Genomic DNA, 21,449 nt, shown 5'->3' with positions numbered 1-21,449 from the left:
GAAAGGCCTTAACTAAGAAGGCATCATAAAGAAGTAAAGACGTGAGGAAGTGAGCCAAGGAGATATTTTGGAGGAGAGTCTCCCAGGCAGAAGGAATAGGACATGCAGAAGCTTCAGGGGTGGGAAACAGGCTTGGTGAGTTCCAGAAACAGCAAGAAAGCCAATATGCATGGACAGAGACGGGGAGGAAGAATGGTCTGAGATGAGATCAAAGAGGCAGTTGGGACCCTCATCATGAGACCTCATAGACTGTTTTGATAAGCGGTGACAGGTTAAGGTACTAGTAGGTGTTAAACACAGGAAAGTAATGATGCAACTTAGACTTTTAGAAAATATATATGGCTCTTGTAACTGCCCAATGGTTTCATTTTGCCTGCTGCCCAGATAGAGCCAATTTATCAAGACAGGGGAATTGCCACTAGAGAAAGAGTTTAATTCACGTAGAGCCAGCTGAACAGCAGACCAGAGTTTTATTGTTACTCAAATCAGTCTCCCCGAAAATTCGGAGACTGGGGTCAAGGATAATTTGGTGGACAGGGGGCCAGGGAGTCAGGAGTGCTGATTGATAGGGCTGGAGATGAAATCAAAGGGATTTGACTCCAGTCCTCTTGGACTGAATCAGTTCCTGGGTGGGGACCACAAGACCAGATGAGCCAGTTTATCAATCTGGGTGGCACCAGCTAATCCATCAGGGTCTGAAAAATAGTTCCAGCATCAATCTTAGGTTTTTCAGTAGTGATGTTATCCCTAGGAGCAATTGGGGGGGTTTAGAATCTTGTGGCCTCTAGCTGCATGACTCCTAAACAATAATTTCTAATCTTCTGGTCTTACAAAGGCAGTCTGGTCCCCATGCAACAAGGGGGTTTGTTTTGGGAAAGAGCTACCATCTTTCAAAGTTAAACTATAAACTAAATTCCTCCCAAAATTAGTTCAGCCTATACCCAGAAATAAAAAAGGACAGCTTGGAGGTTAGAAGCAAGATCAAATCAGTTAGGTTAGATCTCTTTCACTGTCATAATTTTTCGTGGGTATGGTTTTTTCAAAGGTAATTCCACTGTGTGGAGAACAAACTGGGGGGGTTAAAAGTGAAAGTAAGGAGACCAGCTACAAGGCAGCTACAATAATCCAGGAGGGAGATGATAGTGACTTGGATCAGGGCTGGTGGTAGCAATACTGTCAGTGAAATGTGATGAAATTCTGGATAATTTTAAAGACGAAGCCAACAACATTCACTGAAGGCTGGGTGTAAGGTGAGAGAGAATGGGGAAAGCAGAGGATGATTCCTGTGATAAATGGCTTGACCTACTGGAAGGCTAGAGTTGCCGTCTACTGAGATGAAGTGGTAGAAGTGGGAATCAATTACTAGGTCCTTTCCTCCCTAAGGAGATGGTTATAAGAAGAGGAACGAAAAGAGTATGAGGATATGGTATTTTGGCTGGTTCATGCCGATGGCCAATACCATCTGCCATCTGTCTCTGTCAATGGCCCAGTGGCATCCTCTAAAATGGCAACCTCATGAACCTGGAAATGGAAAATCCCAATCACCCATATTTATTATTTTTTAAATTTATTTATTTATTGAGACAGGGTCTCACTTTGTCACCCAGGCTGGAGTACGGTGACGTCATCTCGGCTCACTGCAGCCCCTGCCTCCCAGGCTCAGGTGATCCTCCCACATCAGCCTCATTTATTTAGATCCTACTTGAAAAATATTTTTCTTTTGCTTTTAATGAGTTTCATAAATTTGCTATTTGATGTTCTGTAGCACTTTCTTCTATTTAAAAATTTCTGCTGGGCACAGTGGCTCATGCCTTTAATCCCAGGACTTTGGAAGGCTGAAGCAGGCTGATTGTTTGAGTCCAGGAGTTTGAGACCAGCTGGGCAACATAGGGAAACCTCATCCCTACAAAAAAATTAGGTGAGTACTTGGGGCATACCTGTAGTTTCAACTACTCAGGAGGCTGAAGAGGGGGATCTCTTGAGCCCAGAAGGCAGAGGTTGCAGTGAGCTGAGATCATACCACTGCACTCCAGCCTGGGCAGGAGTGGAGACCTTGCCTCAGAAAAATGTTTTTTTTTTTTTTTTTTTTTTTTTTCCCCACTGATTTCAAGCTTCGAATACATTCTTTATTTCTACGATCCTAGGATGTCATGAATTTATGTTGTCCTAGGCATACCTTTACTTTATTAAACATTTTTTTTTGGCCAGGCAAGGTGGCTCACATCTGTAATCCCAGCACTTTGGGAGGCCAAGGCAGGCAAATCGCTTGAGCCCAGGAGTTTGAGACCAGCCTGGGCAATATGGTGAAATCCTCTCTAATAATACCAGAACAATTAGCCGAGCATGGTGGTGTACACCTATAGTCCCAGCTAATAGGGAGGCTGATGTGGGAGGATCACCTGAGCCTGGGAGGCAGGGGCTGCAGTGAGCCGAGATGACGTCACTGTACTCCAGCCTGGGTGACAGAGTGAGACCCTGTCTCAATAAATAAATAAATAAATTTAAAAAATAAATAGAGATGGGGTCTCGCTGTGTTGCTCAGGCTGGTTTTGGACTCCTGGCCTCAAGTGATACTCCCAATTCAGCCTCCCAAAGTGCTGAAATTATAGGTATGAGCCATGGCACTGAGCCTGTTCCTTATTTTAGGCTTTGACGTTATTCCTCTTAATTTCTATTTACAATCATATCTGATTAACAGTTTGTGTATAGTGTATATATTATCTCATTTAACTCTCACAACGCCTATGAGGTAACTAAAACAGAAACCACCCTAATTTTATAGATAAGAAAAACAGGCTGGGCATGGTGGCTCAAGCCTGTATCCTCAGCATATTGGGAGGCTGGGGAATATAGGGAGACCCTGTCTCTACAAAAAATGTAAAAATTAGCTGGGTATGGTGGCACACACCTGTGGTCCGAGCTACTTGGGACACTGAGATGGGAGGATTGCCCCCTTAAGCCAGAGAGGTCAAGGCTGCAGTGAGCCAAGATCCCACCACTGTACTCTAGCCTGGGTGGCAGAGGAAGACCCTGTATTAAAAAAAAAAAAAAAAAAAAAGAAGAAGAAAGAAAGAAAAGAACACAGGGAGAGATTGAATTGGTGACAAAATCAGAACTCAAATGTATCTCTTGACTCAGTATGTTTTCTATTGACCACTTTCTTTCTCAATTCCTTCATTGTATTATTTGTCCTTCTCTAGACTCTTTTAGTTTGGTTTTATCCTTAATATTAGATGCAATAACTACTTGCCATTTTCTCTAGAAAGATTTTTTAAAATAAGGACAAGAAAATACCTTGTAATTTTATGACTTATTTCAAATAGTATTTCTGACAATGTTCAAAATTGTTTTCAGGCTTATTATTTTGTTTAGTTTGCTTTAGGAACTGCAGGAAAAGTGGGATTAATGTTTTAATCAAATGGTTTACAATGGCTTAGTCTTCTGGTCATTCTCTTGAATACATCAATTATAATTGAATACATCAACTACAATCTAAGTTATTAAGTTAATCTAACTTATTTCCCTCTAAATTAGCTTACACTTGTATAAAATAAAGTTCATTTCCTATGTTTCTGTCTACTTGCACAACCATGTGAAAATTTCTTGTAGGTCTTCTTTGGCATTAAATTATCTATGAGTGCTTATATTACCTCCATAATTATTACTCTGTTGGAATTCCTAATAAATGATAATTTCATTGACCAAGGCAAGTGATTTTTTTCAGAGCAAACATAATGAAATCTAAATACTCTCTGAAAGTCTTTTGACTGTGATAAATAAATATGCAAGCCAAGGGATAAACAATCAGATTTTTCAAAAGGTCTTTCACAAAGTGTCACACCAAAAATTACCAACAAGAGAAAAAAAAATCACCATAGTATGGAAGATCAGTTTGTCATGTCAGACAGTGGAATTACAGATAGAAGATAAATAGTACGTGTAAATTGGCTTATTTTGACAGATACAATAAAAATATTTTTTTTTCTATAAATGATTTGGCCAAGTTGGTAGAGATGTCTCTAAATTATTATGCCATGCTACACATTCTCTTTCTTGTTTCTTTGGAATCCCTCTTCTAGTGTGGATCAACTACCTGATTTCCTGGAATTCTTCTTAGTGTAGTCTTTTCATTTATTTTCACACAACTGAACTTTCTCCTTTCTATACTCCAGACTTTCTTGCCTGCCTTACTTCACTCTATTCCCTGCTCTTGGAAGGTCTTTATCTCTTAAAAGTTAAGCTTGTATTGATCACTTTGGCAGCACATATGCTAAAAATGGAACGATATGGAGAAGATTAGCATGGCCTCTGTGCAAGGATGACACATAAATACATAAAGCATTCCACATTTTTAAAAATTGAAAAAAAGAAAAAAACCTTTTAAAGCTTGAGATGTGAGATGGTGGTTGGCACCTGTAGTCCCAGCTACTGGGAGGCTGAAGCAGGAGGATCACATAAATTCAGGTGTTCAAGGCTACTATGCACAATGATGGTGTTTGTGAATAGCCATAGCACTTTGGCCTGGGCAACATAGTGAGGCCACTTCTCTTTAAAAATAAAAAAAGTTGAGCTTTTAGAAGGCCTTTTTTATTTACCAGCCAAACTGCTCTCTCACTGATTGCGCAACACTGCATTATCTTTATTTTTTATTTAAAATTTTTATTTTAAAAATTGCTGGGCTCCGTGGCTCACGCCTGTAATTATGCCTGTAATCCCAGCACTTTGGAAGGCCGAGGCAGGCGGATCATCTGAGGTCAGGAGTTTGAGACCAGCCTGACCAATATGGTGAAACCCCATCTCTTAGCAGGGCATAATGGCATATGCCTATAATCCCAGCTACTCGGGAGGCTGAAATGGGAGAATCACTTGAACCTGGGAGAGAGAGGTTGCAGTGAGCCGAGATTGTGCCATTGCACTCCAGCCTGGGCAACAAGAGCAAAACTCCGTCTCAAAAACAAAAAAAAAAAACAGAAAAAAAACCCAACTTTATTTTTCCTCTTCCCTCCCTTTCCCTCCCCTCCTCTTTTTCTTTTTGTAAGACAAGGACTCACTCTGCCTCCCAGGCAGGAGTGCGGTGGCACAATACCAGCTCACTACAGTCTCCACCTCCTGGAGGCAACCCCACCTCAACCTCCCTAGTAACTAGGACTACAGGGTGGAGGCCACCACGCCCAGTTAATTTTTATATTTTTTGCAGAGACAGGATCTCATTATGTTGCCCAGACTGGTCTTGAACTCCTGGGCTCAAGTGATTCTCCTGCCTCAGACCCTCAGGCATGAGTCACCTAGCCCAACGTGTATTATCTTTTATGGAATTCTTCATATCGCCTGCTGGATTGCCAGCCTCTTCTGGACAGCAATGTGTATTCCTAATTCGCTTATCATAGTATCTCAAAGCATTTATTGTTTGATCAAATTACGGCTGATCAATTAGGAGTTACCCTTCAGGTAGATACACTGTCTCCTGTCTTCTCCATCCACCGACAGTCCATCTTGGTCCCTTGGCTTTCCCATGCCACTTATACATTCTTTCAAAACATTTGAGTGCGTACCATTTATGTTATTCAAATACAAAACGGGAAAGCGGTAGGCGGTACATTTCAGTAGTCTGTCAAACATGAGTTTTGGACGCTGGAGGCAAAATAAAAAATGGGCCTGCCATTTAGGGAGGTGTGGCGAAGTGGTATCACTATTCCGTTAAAACCTGAAGGCCCATTGGGTCACCTCCATTTTATTCAGGTTTCGGAATCTCGGTCATGTGAGCTAACTTAAAAGGCTTAAGAGTTGTTACCTGCCTACCCGTCATAATCATTTCCCAATTCCTTGAAAACTTCGGGTGCCTCCAGCTGCCCAGACTAGAGCTGCCCGCCCCGCCCCGCCCCACTGCATGCTGGGAGTCGTAGTCCCGGCTGGCAGAGCCCGGAAGGATGGGAGGGGCACCGGAATGCAGCCCGCCGACCTGGCTACTAGAGGTCCCTCTCCCTAACTAATCCCTTGGTTCTCTCGGGTGGAGCCTTCAGCGTGCACAGCGGGATTTGACTTTGCCACCGTCTCTCTTCTGGATTTCAATAAAGTTTTCCTCTTCCTCTCCTCGTACGAAGCTCAAGATGGCGGCCTCCTGGTCGCTCTTGGTTACCCTGCGCCCTTTAGCACAGAGCCCCCTGAGAGGGAGATGTGTTGGGTGCGGGGCCTGGGCCGCCGCTCTCGCTCCTTTGGCCACCGCCCCTGGAAAGCCCTTTTGGAAAGGTCAGTGATTGTGCCACGAGTAGGCCGAGCCGACTACACATGAGTGGAGAAGCCTCTGGGGTCACCTTCCCTGTCCAGTCTCCCCCAGGTGCCTCTTGCTTTCACGAAGCTAAGGGCTCCTCGAGATGAGTTTCCATTTCTCGTGACCTTTTATACTGTCTGTGAATGAGCCTTGAGCACTGAAGGAAAGGACGTGAGTGACTTTCATTTTGAGGGTCAGAGGTAGACTCAGAGTTTGTTCCCTCCGGGACGTTTAGACAGCTGAGCCCAGGTGTGGGAGTGCCTGGCTTGAAGTGATGCAGGTGTGGGGTTGGGGACTGGGGACCCCTACCCTCTGCGTTTCCCAAGCTCTCGGGGCTGGTGACTGACGGGCATTGGAGTAAGAGCCGCTCGTGGGACCTCTCCAGGCCCCGCTGCGTCTCGTGATTCTTGGAAGAAAGGTCCACAAACATTCTTAGATTGAAGGATCGATTGATTCTTGGTGTTCTTTTCAAGTCACTAGAGGCTTCAGTGAGATGTGTTTTGTCACCGGGCTTTCTTCCTTTCTGCATTCCTTCATTCAGTTGTTTTATGTTCATGAATGAATGAATGTATATTCTGAGTAACCAAGCCAAGAGTGCCAGTTTTACTGCTCAATTCATATACTCGCATTAAACTCCACGTTTTTCAAAGGCAAGGACATTGTATCATTTTTTCCTAAGCACTTAGCGCAATGATTGGTACCTGATGTGCAAATATGATTTTTGAATGAATGAATGAGATTATTCTCATTGTCTCCGTCATCCACATACTTATGTTTTCCTTTTTCTCAAATCCAAGCAACCCCTGTAATATACCTTAATAGATCAATAGACCTTAATAAAGTATATGACTTAATAAATAGAATCTTATTGATTATTTAAGCTAAAAATATGAGTCTTTGACCCTTATAATCAATGCAGTTGAAATTAATACTAGAACTATGATTAGGCCACCTTATATTTTTCTGCAAAGATTAGCATAATGCGCTCAGTGTAATGGAATAGGCTCCACATGGGGGTAGCCCTGATAGAGTAGTAGTTAAATAAATGAGGCCACTCGAGGTGGCTCATGCCTGTAATCCCAGCACTTTGGGAGGCCGAGGCAGGCGGATCACAAGGTCAGGAGTTCGAGACCAGCCTGACTAACATGGTGAAACCCCCATCTCTACTAAAATTACAAAAATTAGCCGGTTGTGGTGGCGTGCACCTGTAATCCCAGCTACTCAGGAGGTTGAGGCAGGAGAATTGCTTCAATCTGTGAGGTGGAGGTTGCAGTGAGCTGAGATTGCACCATTGCACTCCAGCCTGGGTGACAGAGTGAGATGCTGTCTAAATAAATAAATAAATAAATAAATAAGTGTAGGCATAATGGAATATTCTGGTAGTGTAAGATGTGGATTACAGCATAAATTTTATTTTTTATTTTTGGTAGTCAATAAAAGCAAATGGTATAAATTTCAACAGGTGCAAGAAAGAATATGGCAAAATGTAAGTCTTTCTTCTGTCCCTATCCCTTAGTTGCTTAGTTTTTCTCCTCAGAGGCACTCTCTGATACTAGTTTCTTATGTATTCTTTGATACATTCTGTGTATGTACAAGCATATACATATATAGATAACGGTATTAAAAAATAGAAGTAGTAATATGCTGTACACTTTGTTTCATGTATAGAGCAGTTAATTCTGTTAATTGTTAATTTCTTTTAAATTTAGTATCTTGGCGATCATTCCATATCAATACCATATCAACTTCATATTAATAGAACTGTCTCATGTTTTAAGTTTTAAAAATGGTATTCCATTCTAGTATATACCATGATTTATGAAAATTAATTTAAGATTTAGAGAGCATCATTATAACATAAAATTCACTGAATGCTTATTCTGTGTCATACAATATGCTAAGTACCTTCTGCGTATATTATCTTCTTTTTTTTTTTTTTTTTTTTTTTGGGACGGAGTTTCGCTCTTGTTACCCAGGCTGGAGTGCAATGGCGCAATCTCGGCTCACCGCAACCTCCGCCTCCTGGGTTCAGGCAATTCTCCCGCCTCAGCCTCCTGAGTAGCTGGGATTACAGGCACGCGCCACCATGCCCAGCTAATTTTTTGTATTTTTAGTAGAGACGGGGTTTCACCGTGTTGACCAGGGTGGTCTTGATCTCTTGACCTCGTGATCCACCCGCCTCGGCCTCCCAAAGTGCTGGGATTACAGGCGTGAGCCACCGCGCCCGGCCTATCTTCTTATTCCTCAGTATCCTCATTTTGGAGATCATGAATCCAAGATTGCTGGAGATATATGGCTAGTAAGTGTCAGAACTTCTGGATTCAAGTAAAGGCTGTGCTACTAATCTATACCCATACTTTCTCCTATACACAAAATTTAGCCAGTTCTGGGTGTGAAGATTTGATGAAAACGCAGTTAGGTTAGAGGTCCATTTAATTGTAACTAAGGATGAGTCCTTCTCTTTTTATTATTTATTTATTTATTTTTTGAGACAGAGCCTCACTGTCTCACTCTGTCGCCCAGCTTGCAGTACAGTGGCATGATCTTGGCTCACTGCAAACTCCATCTCCTGGGTTCAAGCAGTTCTCCCTGCCTCAGCCTCCCAAGTAGCTGGGATCACAGGCGCCCGCCACCATGCCTGGCTAATTTTTGTATGTTTAGTAGAGATGGGGTTACACCATGTTAGTCTGGCTGGCCTTGAGCTCCTGACCTTGTGATCCACCTGCCTCGGCCTCCCAGAGTGCTGGGATTATAGGCCTGAGCCACCACACCCTGTCTCCATCTTTAAATAAAAGAAAAATTTTAGTTGAAATTTTGTTCAGTATTTAGAGTCTGATTTACAAATCTATTTTCTATCCCTTTCCTGATTTTTTTTTGGGGGGGATAATTTATTGTTTACATTTCTATTTTATCTTCATTTTTCATTTTTTGAAGTCTGCTATTTAGTACCATGTAATGTGGCTGGGTGAGGTGGCTCACACATGTAATCCCAGCAATTTGGGAGGCTGAGGTGGGAAGATTACTTGAGTTCAGGAGTTTGAGACCAGCCTGGGCAACATGGCAAAACCACCTCTCTACAAAAAATACAAAACTTAGCCAGGCATGGTGGTGCACACCTGTAGTCCCAGCTGCTTGGGAGGCTAAGGTGAGAGGGTCATTTGAGCTTGGGAGTTCAAGGCTGTAGTGAACTGAGAAAGATGGCACCACTGCACTCCCAGGCTGAGTGACAGAGTGAGACCATGTCTCAAAAAAAAAAAAAAAAGAAGAAGAAGAAGGAGAAAGAAAAGTGAATGAAAACTGAGTTCCAGCTCTTGAATACCCCATAATCTTGAAAGGCAGATGGAATTCTGGTAGCCAGCATATGATGAGCCATTCTGTGTTCTAGACACTTTGCTAGCATTTTCTGTTTCATAATTTTCATAAAACCCTATAAACATTGTTGTCTTTATTTTATGTATGAACAAACAGGGATGGTTACCCAACTCAGATTTTAAACCCAGGCATTTTTGCTTCAGAGTCATAAACTTAACTGCTATTTATACTAGCTTTTTAATGTAACAATGAACATTAATAACATTATACCATGATATAAACCTATTTGAAGTGTTATAAGACTACAGAAGAGGAAGTAACTCTGCTTGGAGAGAGGAAGATTTTTTATTTTCAGCAAAAGTGTGGATGTGAGCTGTACCTGGCCCTCATTGGTTTATGGTCTCTGATAGAGCAGCTAAAGATGAAGCTGGAGAGGCGGGCTGATCTGGTTGAGAAGAGTCCCTTAACACTATGGGACACTAGTGGTGGATGTTTCTCAGGTATAGAAGTGATCCGATCTGTTTTAGCATGATTGTTCTTGTGGTCACCTGAAAAATCGATCAGAAATGCTTGGATGGGACAATATTGGAAGCTGGGTGATTATTTAGGAGGAAGTTGAAGTACAGGTATTGATCGACTTACCACCTATGCAACTTACGACCATTCGACTTTACGACCACAATCGCTAGCCACGACTGCTCCACATCTGGCAGTGCAAACGTTGCCCAGCTGGGCATACGACAGTGCGGACCAGCTTCCGGCAGCACTACCATCTCTGCGTGCACCATTTCAACTGTACATATAGCCTACTCAACTTACGACCAAATCGTGTTACGACCGGTCTGCGGTCCCGACCGTGGTCGTAAGTCGAGCACTAGCTGTAGTTGGAGTGTTAGGGAGTGGTTTAGGACCTGAATTACTGTTGTGGTGAAGGAGAGCAGGGCAGCGGAAGAGAGGGAATTCAGAGACACTTCTCTGATAGCATTAACATACTTGGCCTGGTTTGGTGCCTCATGCCTGTAATCCTAGCACTTTGGGAGGTCGAGATGGGTGGATCACCTGAGGTCAAGAGCTGGAGACCAGCCTGGCCAACATGGTAAATAAAACACCATCTCTACTAAAAATGCAAAAATTAGCTGGGTGTGGTGGTGTATGCCTGTAGTCCCAGCTACTGGGGAGTCTGAGGCAGGAGAATTGCTGAACCCAGGAGGTGGAGGTTACAGTGAGCCAAGATCATACCATTACACTCCAGCCTGGGCGACTCTGTCTCAAAAACAAAAACAAAAACAAACAAACAAAAAGAATTAACATACTTGGGGCAGACAAGGAAAGGGAGGAGTGAAGATAAATTTAGGTTTCCTATTGCAGTTTAAATAATGACTTGATAAGTAAAAAGTAAAACAATGTCGGGCTCTGTGGTTTAGGCCTATAATCCCAGCACTTTGAGCGACCAACATGGTGAAACCCTGTCTCTACTGAAAGTACAAAAATTAGCTGGGTGTGGTGGCGCCTGTAATCCCAGCTACTCAGGAGGCTGAGGCAGGAGAATCACTTGAGTCCAGGAGAATCGCTTGAGTCCAGGAGAATTGCTTAAGCCCAGGAGGTTGCGGTGAGCCAAGATCGTGCCACTATACTACAGCCTAGGGTACAGAGCGACACTCCATCTCAAAAAAAAAAAAAGTGAAACAATAAAAAAGCAATTTAGGTTTCTGAGTTTGGGCAATTTAACCAAAAGAAACAAAACAAAATGGTAGGACCAAAGGATTTTAGAGGGCGATTCACTTTGGGGCTTGGTATATTTGAGGCATTTATTACAGTTCCAGGTAAGTAAGTCTAGTTAATTGTAGGACACTTGAGGATCTGAGACTAAGAAAGAAAATATGGGGTATTGGGTGCCATGAGAATGGAAGAATGAGCCTAAGAATATATTTGTAGGTTGAAAAGAGCCCGTGGCTTGTGCTTGTAATCCCAGCTATTCATGAGGCCAAGGCAGGAGGATCGTTGAGGCTAGGAGTTGGAGACAAGCCTAGGCAACATAAGACCCTGTCTCTTAAAAAAGAAGAGAAAAGAAAAGCAAAAGCAAAAGCAAAAGCCGAGGGCTAGTGCTTGAGAAAACTTGACATTTTGTGAGCAGAAGAAGGGGGCCTCATAGAGTGGCCTTTGGGAGACTAGGAGAGAAGCCAGGGAGGGAAATGTTTATAGGTTTTCTAAAACCTAAAAATTAGCATATCTGAGATTCTATATTCTGTAAGCTAGCCTTCGAAATTAAATTTATTTAATATAAGCCAAGTAATATGAGGATCACATCTTGTGACTTCTTTTTATTATGCTGACAATATCATAATATTGTACTTTTAGATTTTTTTTTTTTTTTTTTAGATGGAGTTTTGTTCTTGTTGCTCAGGCTGGAAGTGCAGTGGTGCTATCTCAGCTCACTGCAACCTCCACCTCCCAGGTTCAAGTGATTCTCCTGCCTCAACCTCCTAAGTAACTGAGACTACAGGCATGCACCACCACTGCCCAGCTAATTTTTTTGTATTTTTAGTAGAGGCAGGGTTTCGCCATATTGTCCAGGCTAGTCTTGAACTCCTGACTTCAGGTGATCTGCCCAAAAAGATCTCCCAAAGTGCTGGGATTACAGGTGGGAGCCACCATGCCCCGCCCCCCATTAGGTGTTAATGTGAGTGGAACTAACCCCCTTCAGCCATGTGAATTGCTATGTTATGTTATGTTATTTATTTATATTTTGTTTTTCTTTCACATGGGTGTTGCTTGCCAAGGTATAATTTATTAGTAGTACATATTACTGGTGAAGAAAATAGTCTTTGGACTTACTTTCTGTTTCTCTTAATACTCACTGGTTATAGCATTTGAATTTACTTTTTATCATCCAATTAGATGAATATCTTTATGTGAAACTTTTTTCGTGTTTCTTCGGTTTTTGTTAATATTTATTATATTAGAAAAGAAAGTCATGCCTATTCCTGAGACTCATTATCTTTATGATAATGGAGGGTTTTGTAGATTGTTGTTTTTTTCTAGCTTATTACTTAGGCATAGCTAGTACCCTAGATGTAGTTCTGGGGTAGAGGGAGGAGGAGGTATAGTAGAATGTGCCCAAAAGTAGAACTGAAAAAGAAAATTCAGAGACCCAGAATAGATTATTGATTTACTATAGATTAGCACTGCTTTATACTTCAAGAGCTTTATTCTCTTTGTTTAAGTAAATGATGAATATTTAAATAGGATATGGCTACTTTTGGATTTGTCTTTTCACAAGACAAATCCAAAAGTGATATTTTACCCAGCCCTTATTCAAGATGGAGTTGCTCTGATTAAAATGCCGCTGACATTTCCCCCCCACAGAAATATTAGATGTCAAGGGTCCAGAAATTGGACGTTCAGCCTAGGACCCGGTTCAGTGATAGGCTCCATAAATTCTCTGACAAAAATGTCATTTAGGGCTGGGTGCCATGGCTCACACCTGTAATCCCAGCACTTTGGGAGGCCGAGGTGGGTGGATTACCTGAGGCCAGGAGTTCGAGACCTGCCTGGCCAACATGGTGAAATCCCATATCTATTAAAAATACAAAATTAGCCAGGTGTCATGGCATACGCCTGTAATTCCAGCTACTTGGGAAGCTAAGGCAGGAAAATCACTTGAACCTGGGAGGTGGGGGTTGCAGTGAGCCGAGACTGTACCATTGCACTCCAGCCTGGGCAACAAGAGTGAAACTCTGTCTCAAAAATAAACAAAAACAAAAAGTCATTTAGCTTCTGCCTGAATATATTCTTTTTCTTTTCTTTCCTTTTTTTTTTTGAGACAGAATCTTACCCTTTTGCCCAGGCTAGAGTGCAGTGATGTGATCTTGGCTCACTGTAACCTCTACCTCCCGGGTTCAAGCAATTCTCCTGCCTCAGTCACCAGGGTAGCTGGGACTACAGGTGCATACCACCACGCCCAGCTAATTTTTGTATTTTTAGGGTTTTACCATGTTGGCCAGGATGGTCTTGATCTCATGACCTTGTGATCCACCCGCCTTGGCCTCCCAAAGTGCTGGGATTACAGGCATGAGCCACCACGCCCGGCCTCAACACTTGTTTTCTTAGGCCATCATGTCTTTCTTCTTTTTCTTTTTTGGACTTTCCAGTAAAAACTGGGAAGCCTGCTAGACAAATTCTGAAAGAGCTGTAACACTGCCATGATAGCTTTCTCTGACATATGATTAAGATTTGTCCTAACTTCTCTCTTTTAAAAATGTTTTAAAATTTTATTTTATTATTATTATTTGTTCATTTTATTTATTTTACAAACAGGGCCTCACTCTGTCACCCATGCTGCCATGTGCTGGTGCAATCCTGTGGTGTGATTCATTGCAGCCAGGAACTCCAGGACTGAAGTGATCCTCCCAAGTGCAGCTAGGAGTATCACACCCTACTGAATTTTTTTTTTTTATAGAAATGGGGACTTGCTATGTTGCCTGGGCTGGTCTTGAATTTTATGAGTTTATTTTTATTTTTATTTTTTAAGTGAAAGCAAATTTATTAACAAAGTAAAGGAATGAAAAATGGCTATGCCATAGACAAGGCAGCCCCAAGGGCTGCTGGTTGCCCATTTTTATGGTTATTTATTGATTATATGTTAAACAAAGGGTGGCTTATTCATACCTCCCCTTTTTAGATCAAGTAGGGTAACTTTAGACCATATAGGGTAACATTGCCATGGCATTTGTAAACTGTTGTGGTGCTGGTGGGAGTGTAGCAATGAGGACAACCTGAGGTCACTGTCGTTGTCATCTTGGTTTTGGTAGGTTTTGGCTGGCTTCTTTACTGCAAGTTGTTTTATCAGCAAGGTCTTTGTGACTTGTATCTTGTGCCAGCCTCCTTTTTCATCCTGTGACTAATAATGCCTTAACCTCCTGGGAATGCAGCCCCCAAGGCCTCAGACTTATTTTACCCAGCCCTTATTCAAGATGGAGTTGCTCTGGTTAAAATGCTGCTGACATTTCCTCCACTCCCTTTTACAAGGAAACCCTTCATCCTAAGGGTTGAAGAGGAACAAAGATCCATCTTCTGCAACTTCTTCAGGCTGAATAGGGGCGATGATATTGCTGCCTAACTATTGGGGTCTTTTGTATTCAGGGTAGAAAGAAGCTTAGTCAGAAAGCATTGGTATGGCAAGGGCCATTCATAACTCTTGAGTTTTGACAAAAAGCGATATCTGGAAGATTAATAACTGTTCAATTTAAGAGAACATTGAGTAAGCCTATCCTGCATTCCTACGTGAACAGTACTACAGCAGTATATTCCACAACAGTAAGGCAAAATAAGTAAATTATCCCAAGCAAATGAACTTAGAAGGCTTTCCATGAACTCGGCAACTGTTGGAACCAAGCTGATGTGAGGTTGCTAGCTGATTCTAGTATGTGCCCAGGATTAGAATATTGATCCAGATTTTTACATTATCCATTCCTATTGTTTCTTCTGAGCAGCAACGAGAGATCACTGGTTGATTTATAAGAATAAGCAGAGTCAGTCTAAATTGCAGAAAAAAATTTAAAAACAACTGATGAGACTCGATTTTTTTTTTTTTGAAATGGAGTCTCCTTGTGTCGCCCAGGCTGAAGTGCAGTGGCATGATCTCGGCTCACTGCAACTTCTATCTCTCAGGTTCAAGTGATTCTCCTGCCTCAGCCTCCTGAGTAGCTGAGATTACAGGTGCCCATTACCATGCCTGTCTAATTTTTATATTTTTAGTAGAGACGGGGTTTCACCATGTTGGCCAGGCTGGTCTTGAACTTCTGACCTCAGGTGATCTACCTGCTTCAGCCTTCCAAAGTGCTGGGATTACAGGCATGAGCCATTGCTCCCAGCCCAAGACTAGAATTTAGTAACAGGTATACCATAGTTCTTGAAACATAATTTCTCTCTCCAGTCTCCCATTTTTACTAAAGACAAATTATGAAACACCGATTTGCTTTATTGTAGTTGGTCTGATATTTGTATAAAGTGCAGCAAAAGTAATTATTTCTCACATAGGCTTTTGAAACTGACTTTGTTGAACTCTGTTCCATAGAAGGAATCTCTGATAAGACTTTTTTTAAAAGTTGAGTCCAGCCATGGGTTTGTACCCTCAAATACCTATGAGTTGAGTAAATACATCTTTTCTGGAGGTTCGGGGCTCCTAGGTCTGTACTGTACTTCTTTACTTACCAAAGGTCAGGAACCCTGTGCAGGGACTGTGTAGACAAGATATGAGGCGAGTTTCCAAAGGGCTTTTTTTCTTTTTTTTTTAGTCTAGATGAGTTTATTGCCATTCACGTTTCATAGAAGAAAAAATGTAGCAAAATCCAGGTTTATACAGGTTGCTGTATTTACATCTGGGAGCAGGGCTGTCCCAGCATCAGATACAGCAGCTGCACTTGTCCGATTTCCCTTTGCAGATGCAGCCCTGGACACACTTGGCACAGCCCACAGGGCAGCAGGAGCAGCAGCTCTTCTTGGAGGAGGTGTATTTGCACTCTTTGCATTTGCAGGAGCCGGCACAGCCACAGGAGCCCCCAGGCAAGCAGGAGCAGTTGGGGTCCATTTCGAGGCAAGGAGAGACAGGAGTTCCCAATGGAGAAGCAAACATGCTGTGGCACAGATGAAATGCGTGGTCCAAAGGGGCTTTTATTGGCTCTATAAGTCAAGTTTGATTCCTTAAAGGAAAGCACACCATTCCAGTCAAAACCTTGGTAAAATAACCAGTTTCTCCAATTGTGCCCTGTTACAAATGAAACAGATTCTTATTGCACTTATGTAAATAACTTGTCATAAGTTAAGATACTCACTAATAGTGTTCAAGTTCTGGAGAGATCAGGTAGAGAGAAACAAATATACTCCAAATTTTGTTTACAGGAATATACTCAATTGTTAAAAGCTGTCAATAGCTCAAAAGAAAAGTTTCCTTGACTCTGGAAAACGGAGTTTTGTTCTGTCACCCAGGCTGGAGTGTAGTGGTGTGATCCCAATTCCCTGCAACCTCTGCCTCCCAGGTTCAAGCAATTCTAGTGCTTTGGCGTCCTGAGTAGCTGGGATTACAGGTGTGAGCTGCCACACCTGGCTAATTTTTGTATTTTTAGTAGAGATGGGTTTTGCCATGTTGGCCAGGCTGGTCTTGAACTCCTGACCTCAAGCGATCTGTCTGCCTCAGCCTCCCAAAGAGTTGGGATTACAGGCATGAGCCACCACGCCTGGCTTTTTTTTTTTTTTTTTTTTAATTAGAGACACAGTCTCACTATATTGCATGTTGCATGCCCTGGTCTGGAAATCCTGCGCTCAAGCTATCCTCCTGCCTTGGCCTCCCAAAGTGTTAAGATTATAGGCGTGAGCCACCACGCTCAGCCTGGTCTCTAATTTGAGCTCAAGTGATCCTCCAACCCCAGCCTCCAGTGGTAGACTTTAGGTATGTGCCACCCACCTAGCTCTATCTTCTCTCCTAAAAGCATTACGGATGCTAGCTCTTCCTGCTGTCTTTTGCCTCCCTTGACCAAGGTTCTCTATTGAGGACTGTTTCTAGTCCTTGCCTGGAGATACTTTAATTTCCAGAGTCTCTTTCATAACCTTCTTTTACCATCCTGCTTATCCGTCTTATTTCTTCTCTTCATTGCCACCATCCCAGAAGCTACTCTATCAACATATTATCTATCCATACTCTTGACCATGTGGCAGTTTCAACAAGTTTTAAAGCCTGAACATGTACTTCTTTATAGCTGTTCCTCCATTTCTTCATAATATAATTGATATCCTAAGTGCAACTCCTGCAGATTCCATTTTGAAATTCTCCTTTATATATGTGTGTGTATAAAATTTAAACTAACATAACAAATAAATGGGTTTTAAAATCTTTTGAAAAAAATTAGATCCCTTGGATGTCTTTATTAAATAGTATGTGAACAGGGTGAATATTAAGGAGTTACTCAGTATTCTGGGCCATGCCTATAATTACTTCAGAATAGCTTTATTCAGATTTTTAGGCATTATTTTACTGATTTATTATCATGAAATTTAAAGTACTATTTTTTTTTCCTTTTGTAAAGTTATACACATTGGCACATTTAAGATTAACTAGCTTCTGAAGTAAAAGAATGATAACCACCAAGCATTTAGTGTTAATTTTCATAATTTTTCTATTTAAATCAAAAGCACCCTTTTAAAGCTCCTAACTCAGCCTTTTATAAATAAAGTAAATCATCTTGCAGTGCACTCCTTGATGATGGCTTATGTTGTTTTTCTAAAGAAAGAGTTTAATTAAGATTTGATTTTCTTCTATTCTGTACTTTGTTTATTCATCACAGAATGAAACCTAGGTCTTTAATGTCAATGGTAAGTCTGATGTTTTGGGTCATTGATGACCAATGTGGTCTTCAAAAAAAAAAGCTGAATATTTATCTTTTGGGTATGATTAGAACATAATCTAGCATAAAACAGGCTGCCTATGACCTTAGCATGGGCTTCTGTCATTGCAGGGAAACATTTCTGGTCAGTGGCCACTATTTACAGTTTGTTAAAATCAACACAAATGTACAAATAACTCATGAATAATTGTGAACACAGTATTTAAATGGATGTTTAATAAATATGCATTAAAAATCTAATTACAGTAATGAAGTTTACAGCTGAAATTTTAATCCAGGCCTTTAGAAATATTAAACTGCTTTTCCTGATTGTGTATTTTTCTCACAGCAGTTGGGTAAACATTTTAAACTGGAAATCTGAATTCCTTATATAGTTTTGATTTCATTTAACTAAGCATGTGTTCTTTTTGGCAACCCTCCTCTTTCTCTTTGTGAAGAAGTGGAGCTCCTTTATTCCATAACTGTTACTTTGAAGCATTTTGATCAGTTTTGCTTTAGGAATGGTAAACATATGTGATACCAGATGACTAATAAAACCTGAACGGGAAAAGACTGGATTGCGATTTTGGTTTCATTCTGCAGTACTGGATCAATCATTTGATTTGGTATTTCCATTTCTCATCTGTAGAATGGGATTAATTTTCCTAACTCTACCTTCCTTCTAGGTCATTTATGAGACTCAAATAGTGAAAGTCTTTTGAAAACTGTAAGAAAACTGTAACAATGAAGTGGTAGAGGTGGTAGATTCTAGTCAGTGAGTAGAAATGGAATGAACTCAACTTTATACAAAATTTCTAGAGCCATTTTAACTCTGGAGAGGCTCATTTATATTAACAATGGCCAAGGGCCTAGTCTGAATTTAGTGCTTTGAATTCTAGAAAATGCAGTTTTAATTTTTCTGAGATTGTGCAATGGGTATCTGTAGATAACCAGGGGTAGTTTTTGTTCTCCTGGACTTAACTACTTTGCATCTGGATACTCGGAACACCTAGAGGTTCTTAGAGATTATAAATTATCTCTTTTTTGAGACAGGGTCTTGCACTGTTATCCAGGCTGGAGTGCAGTGGCATGATCATGGCTCACTGCAGCCTCAACCTCCTGGGCTCAGGTGAGCCGTCTGACTCAGTCTCCCCAATAGCTGGGACCACAGGTATGAGCCACCACCACTATGCCTGGCTAATTTTTATATATTTTTTTCTTGAAGCTCTAAATCTACTTTATAATTTGTTTATTTATTTTTGATAGAGACAAGGTTTCAGCATGTTGCCCAGGCAGGTCTCAAACTTCTGGGCTCAAGCAGTGTGCCTGCCTCAGCCTCCCAAATTGCTGGGATTACAGTTGTGAGCTATCACACCAGGCCATAAATTACTTGTTTTGCCATTATGTTTCAAAGAAAGCTGTTAAAATTTGATTTATACTATGCAGGTAAACTATCTTCATTTAGTAAGAAATGGATACTGGTTTTAAAAGGAACTGGAGTGATTGTGAATTATTTGCTGTGCAGCAAGATCTAAAGATGGCTGTTTTTTTTTTTTTTTTTTTTTTTTTTTTTTTTGGAGACAAAGTCTTGCTCTGTCACCCAGACTAAAGTACAGTGGCATGATCTCAGCTCACTGCAACCTCCACCTCCCGGCTTCAAGCAATTCTCCTGCCTCTGCCTCCTGAGTAGCTGGGTCTACAGGCACCTGTCACCACGCCTGGCTGATTTTCATATTTTTAGTAGAGGTGGGGTTTCACCATACTGGCCAGGCTAGTCTTGAACTCCTGACCTCAGGTGATCCACCCACTTTGTCCTCCCAGAGTGCTAGGATTACAGATGTGAGCCATTGTGCCCAGCCTCAAGATGGCATTTCATAGAATTATAGAGTATTAGTGCTACAGAAGGCCTCTGGGCCATATAGTCAATGTTAGACATGTAGCTTCTGCCTTAACTGCTTCTTTTTGAGGCATCCTGTTGATTTTTGGGTAGCTTTAATTTTGAGAAAACTCTAAGTAGGCTGAAATTTGAGAGTTTCTGTAAATTCTCCCCATTCATCTTGACTCTTTCCTCAGATATATGTAACACTAATCCTGATTCCATGTGAGACAGCTCTTTTAACATATCAAGACTGATAATATTTCATTCATTTATTTACTCATTTACTCATTCATTTATCAAATTATTGGGTGCCACTTTGTCCCAATTCATTTAATCACCTTTAAAATATTAAAGGCTTATTATATTTCTCCCATTCATTCATTTCCCACGTACTTCTTGCTGCCATCCATATGCCGGGATGTTGTATACTAAGTGTCTTGTTAATGTCAGCAGTCTTTTGTGCTGTTAGTCAAGTCTCACAACATAGTTTCTAGATCCTTGAATTCCTTCCCTTCTTGACATTACTATCTACTTTCTGAATGACACTCTGAAAGTATGGCCCCCAAATCACAATATATTCCTTCAAATATGTCAGCCTAGAGCCCTGTTGTAGGTTACCTTTTGTGTGTCCTGTTGCATTAACTTTTGGTGGTCAGGTCACATTCATATTTCACTTGTGACTCTTGGAGTTATTAAAACAGGTCTCTCCAGTTTGTATTTGATTTGTTATTTTTTCTATTTAAAAATAAATTAAGTTGGGGACAGTGGCTCACACCTGTAATCCCAGCACTTTGGGAGGCCGAGGCAGGCAGATCACAAGGTCAGGAGTTCGAGACCAGCCTGACCAACATGGTGAAACCCTGTCTCTTCTAAAAATATAAAAATTAGCTGAGCATGGTGGCACGCACCTGTAATCCCAGCTTCTCAGGAGGTTGAGGCAGGAGAATCGCTTAAACTTGGGAGGAGGAGGTTGCAGTGAGCCAAGATCGTGCCACTGCACTCCAGCCTGAATGACAGAGTGAGACTCCATCTCAAAAAAAAAACAAAAAAGAACAAGTTTTTTCCTGCGCATATAAAATGGCTTTTTATATCCCCAAATTTTTTTTTTATCTTTTTTTTTTTTTTGAGATGGAATCTTGCTGTGTTGCCAGGTGCCAGGCTGGAGTGCAGTGGCACAATCTCGGCTCACTGCAACCTCTGCCTCCCAGGTTCAAGCAATTCTTCTGCCTCAGCCTCCCAAGTAGCTGGGACTACAGGCATGCGCCACCATGCCCAGCTAATTTTTTGTATTTTTTAGTAGAGACGGGATTTCACCTTGTTGGCCAGGATGGCCTTGATCTCCTGAGCTCGTGTTGTTACGCTCGCCTTGGCCTCCCAAAGTTATACCACAATTTTTAAAACCAATCTACAATTTTAAACATTGGGATTGTTTCCAGTTTTTGACTACTATTTATACTACTGCTCTGAATATGTTTGTACATATATTTGGTGTATATATGTATGCTATCTGTTGGGCAGATACCAAAGAATAGAATTTCTGGATCAGGCCAGGTGCTCTGGCTCACGCCTGTAATCCCAGCACTTTGGGAGGCTGATGTGGGTGAATCACGAA

General features: G+C 41.4%; 1 protein-coding gene, 2 non-coding genes and 1 pseudogene across 5 annotated transcripts in view; 2 read left to right on the top strand and 2 right to left on the bottom strand.

The window, feature by feature from the left end:
- Positions 1-4,243: 4,243 nt before the first annotated feature.
- LOC116549792 lies at positions 4,244-4,353 on the top strand. The gene has a single exon (XR_004268073.1). It is a non-coding gene; the product is annotated as a U6 spliceosomal RNA (small nuclear RNA).
- Positions 4,354-5,894: 1,541 nt separating this feature from the next.
- AFG1L (AFG1 like ATPase) overlaps positions 5,895-21,449 on the top strand; it is a 221,210-nt gene continuing 205,655 nt past the window's right edge. For both annotated transcript variants that reach the window (XM_032275100.1, XM_032275099.1), the window contains exon 1: positions 5,895-6,246. In XM_032275100.1, the coding sequence (XP_032130991.1) occupies positions 6,108-6,246 (139 nt within the window). In that variant the 5' untranslated portion in view covers positions 5,895-6,107. The remainder of the gene's footprint in view (positions 6,247-21,449) is intronic.
- On the bottom strand, positions 13,719-13,780 carry LOC116549823. The gene has a single exon (XR_004268099.1). It is a non-coding gene; the product is annotated as a U7 small nuclear RNA (small nuclear RNA).
- On the bottom strand, positions 15,917-16,236 carry LOC116549499 (annotated as a pseudogene). Its single transcript, XR_004267907.1, has one exon. The product of XR_004267907.1 is annotated as a metallothionein-1X pseudogene (transcript).

The sequence above is a fragment of the Sapajus apella genome, unplaced genomic scaffold, assembly GCF_009761245.1.
Source record: "Sapajus apella isolate SASKATOON/1434 unplaced genomic scaffold, GSC_monkey_1.0 scaffold6, whole genome shotgun sequence".
Taxonomy (NCBI): Eukaryota; Metazoa; Chordata; class Mammalia; order Primates; family Cebidae; genus Sapajus; species Sapajus apella.
The sequence above is the reverse complement of the archived record's forward strand: the minus strand, read 5'-3'. Positions and strand labels throughout refer to the sequence as shown.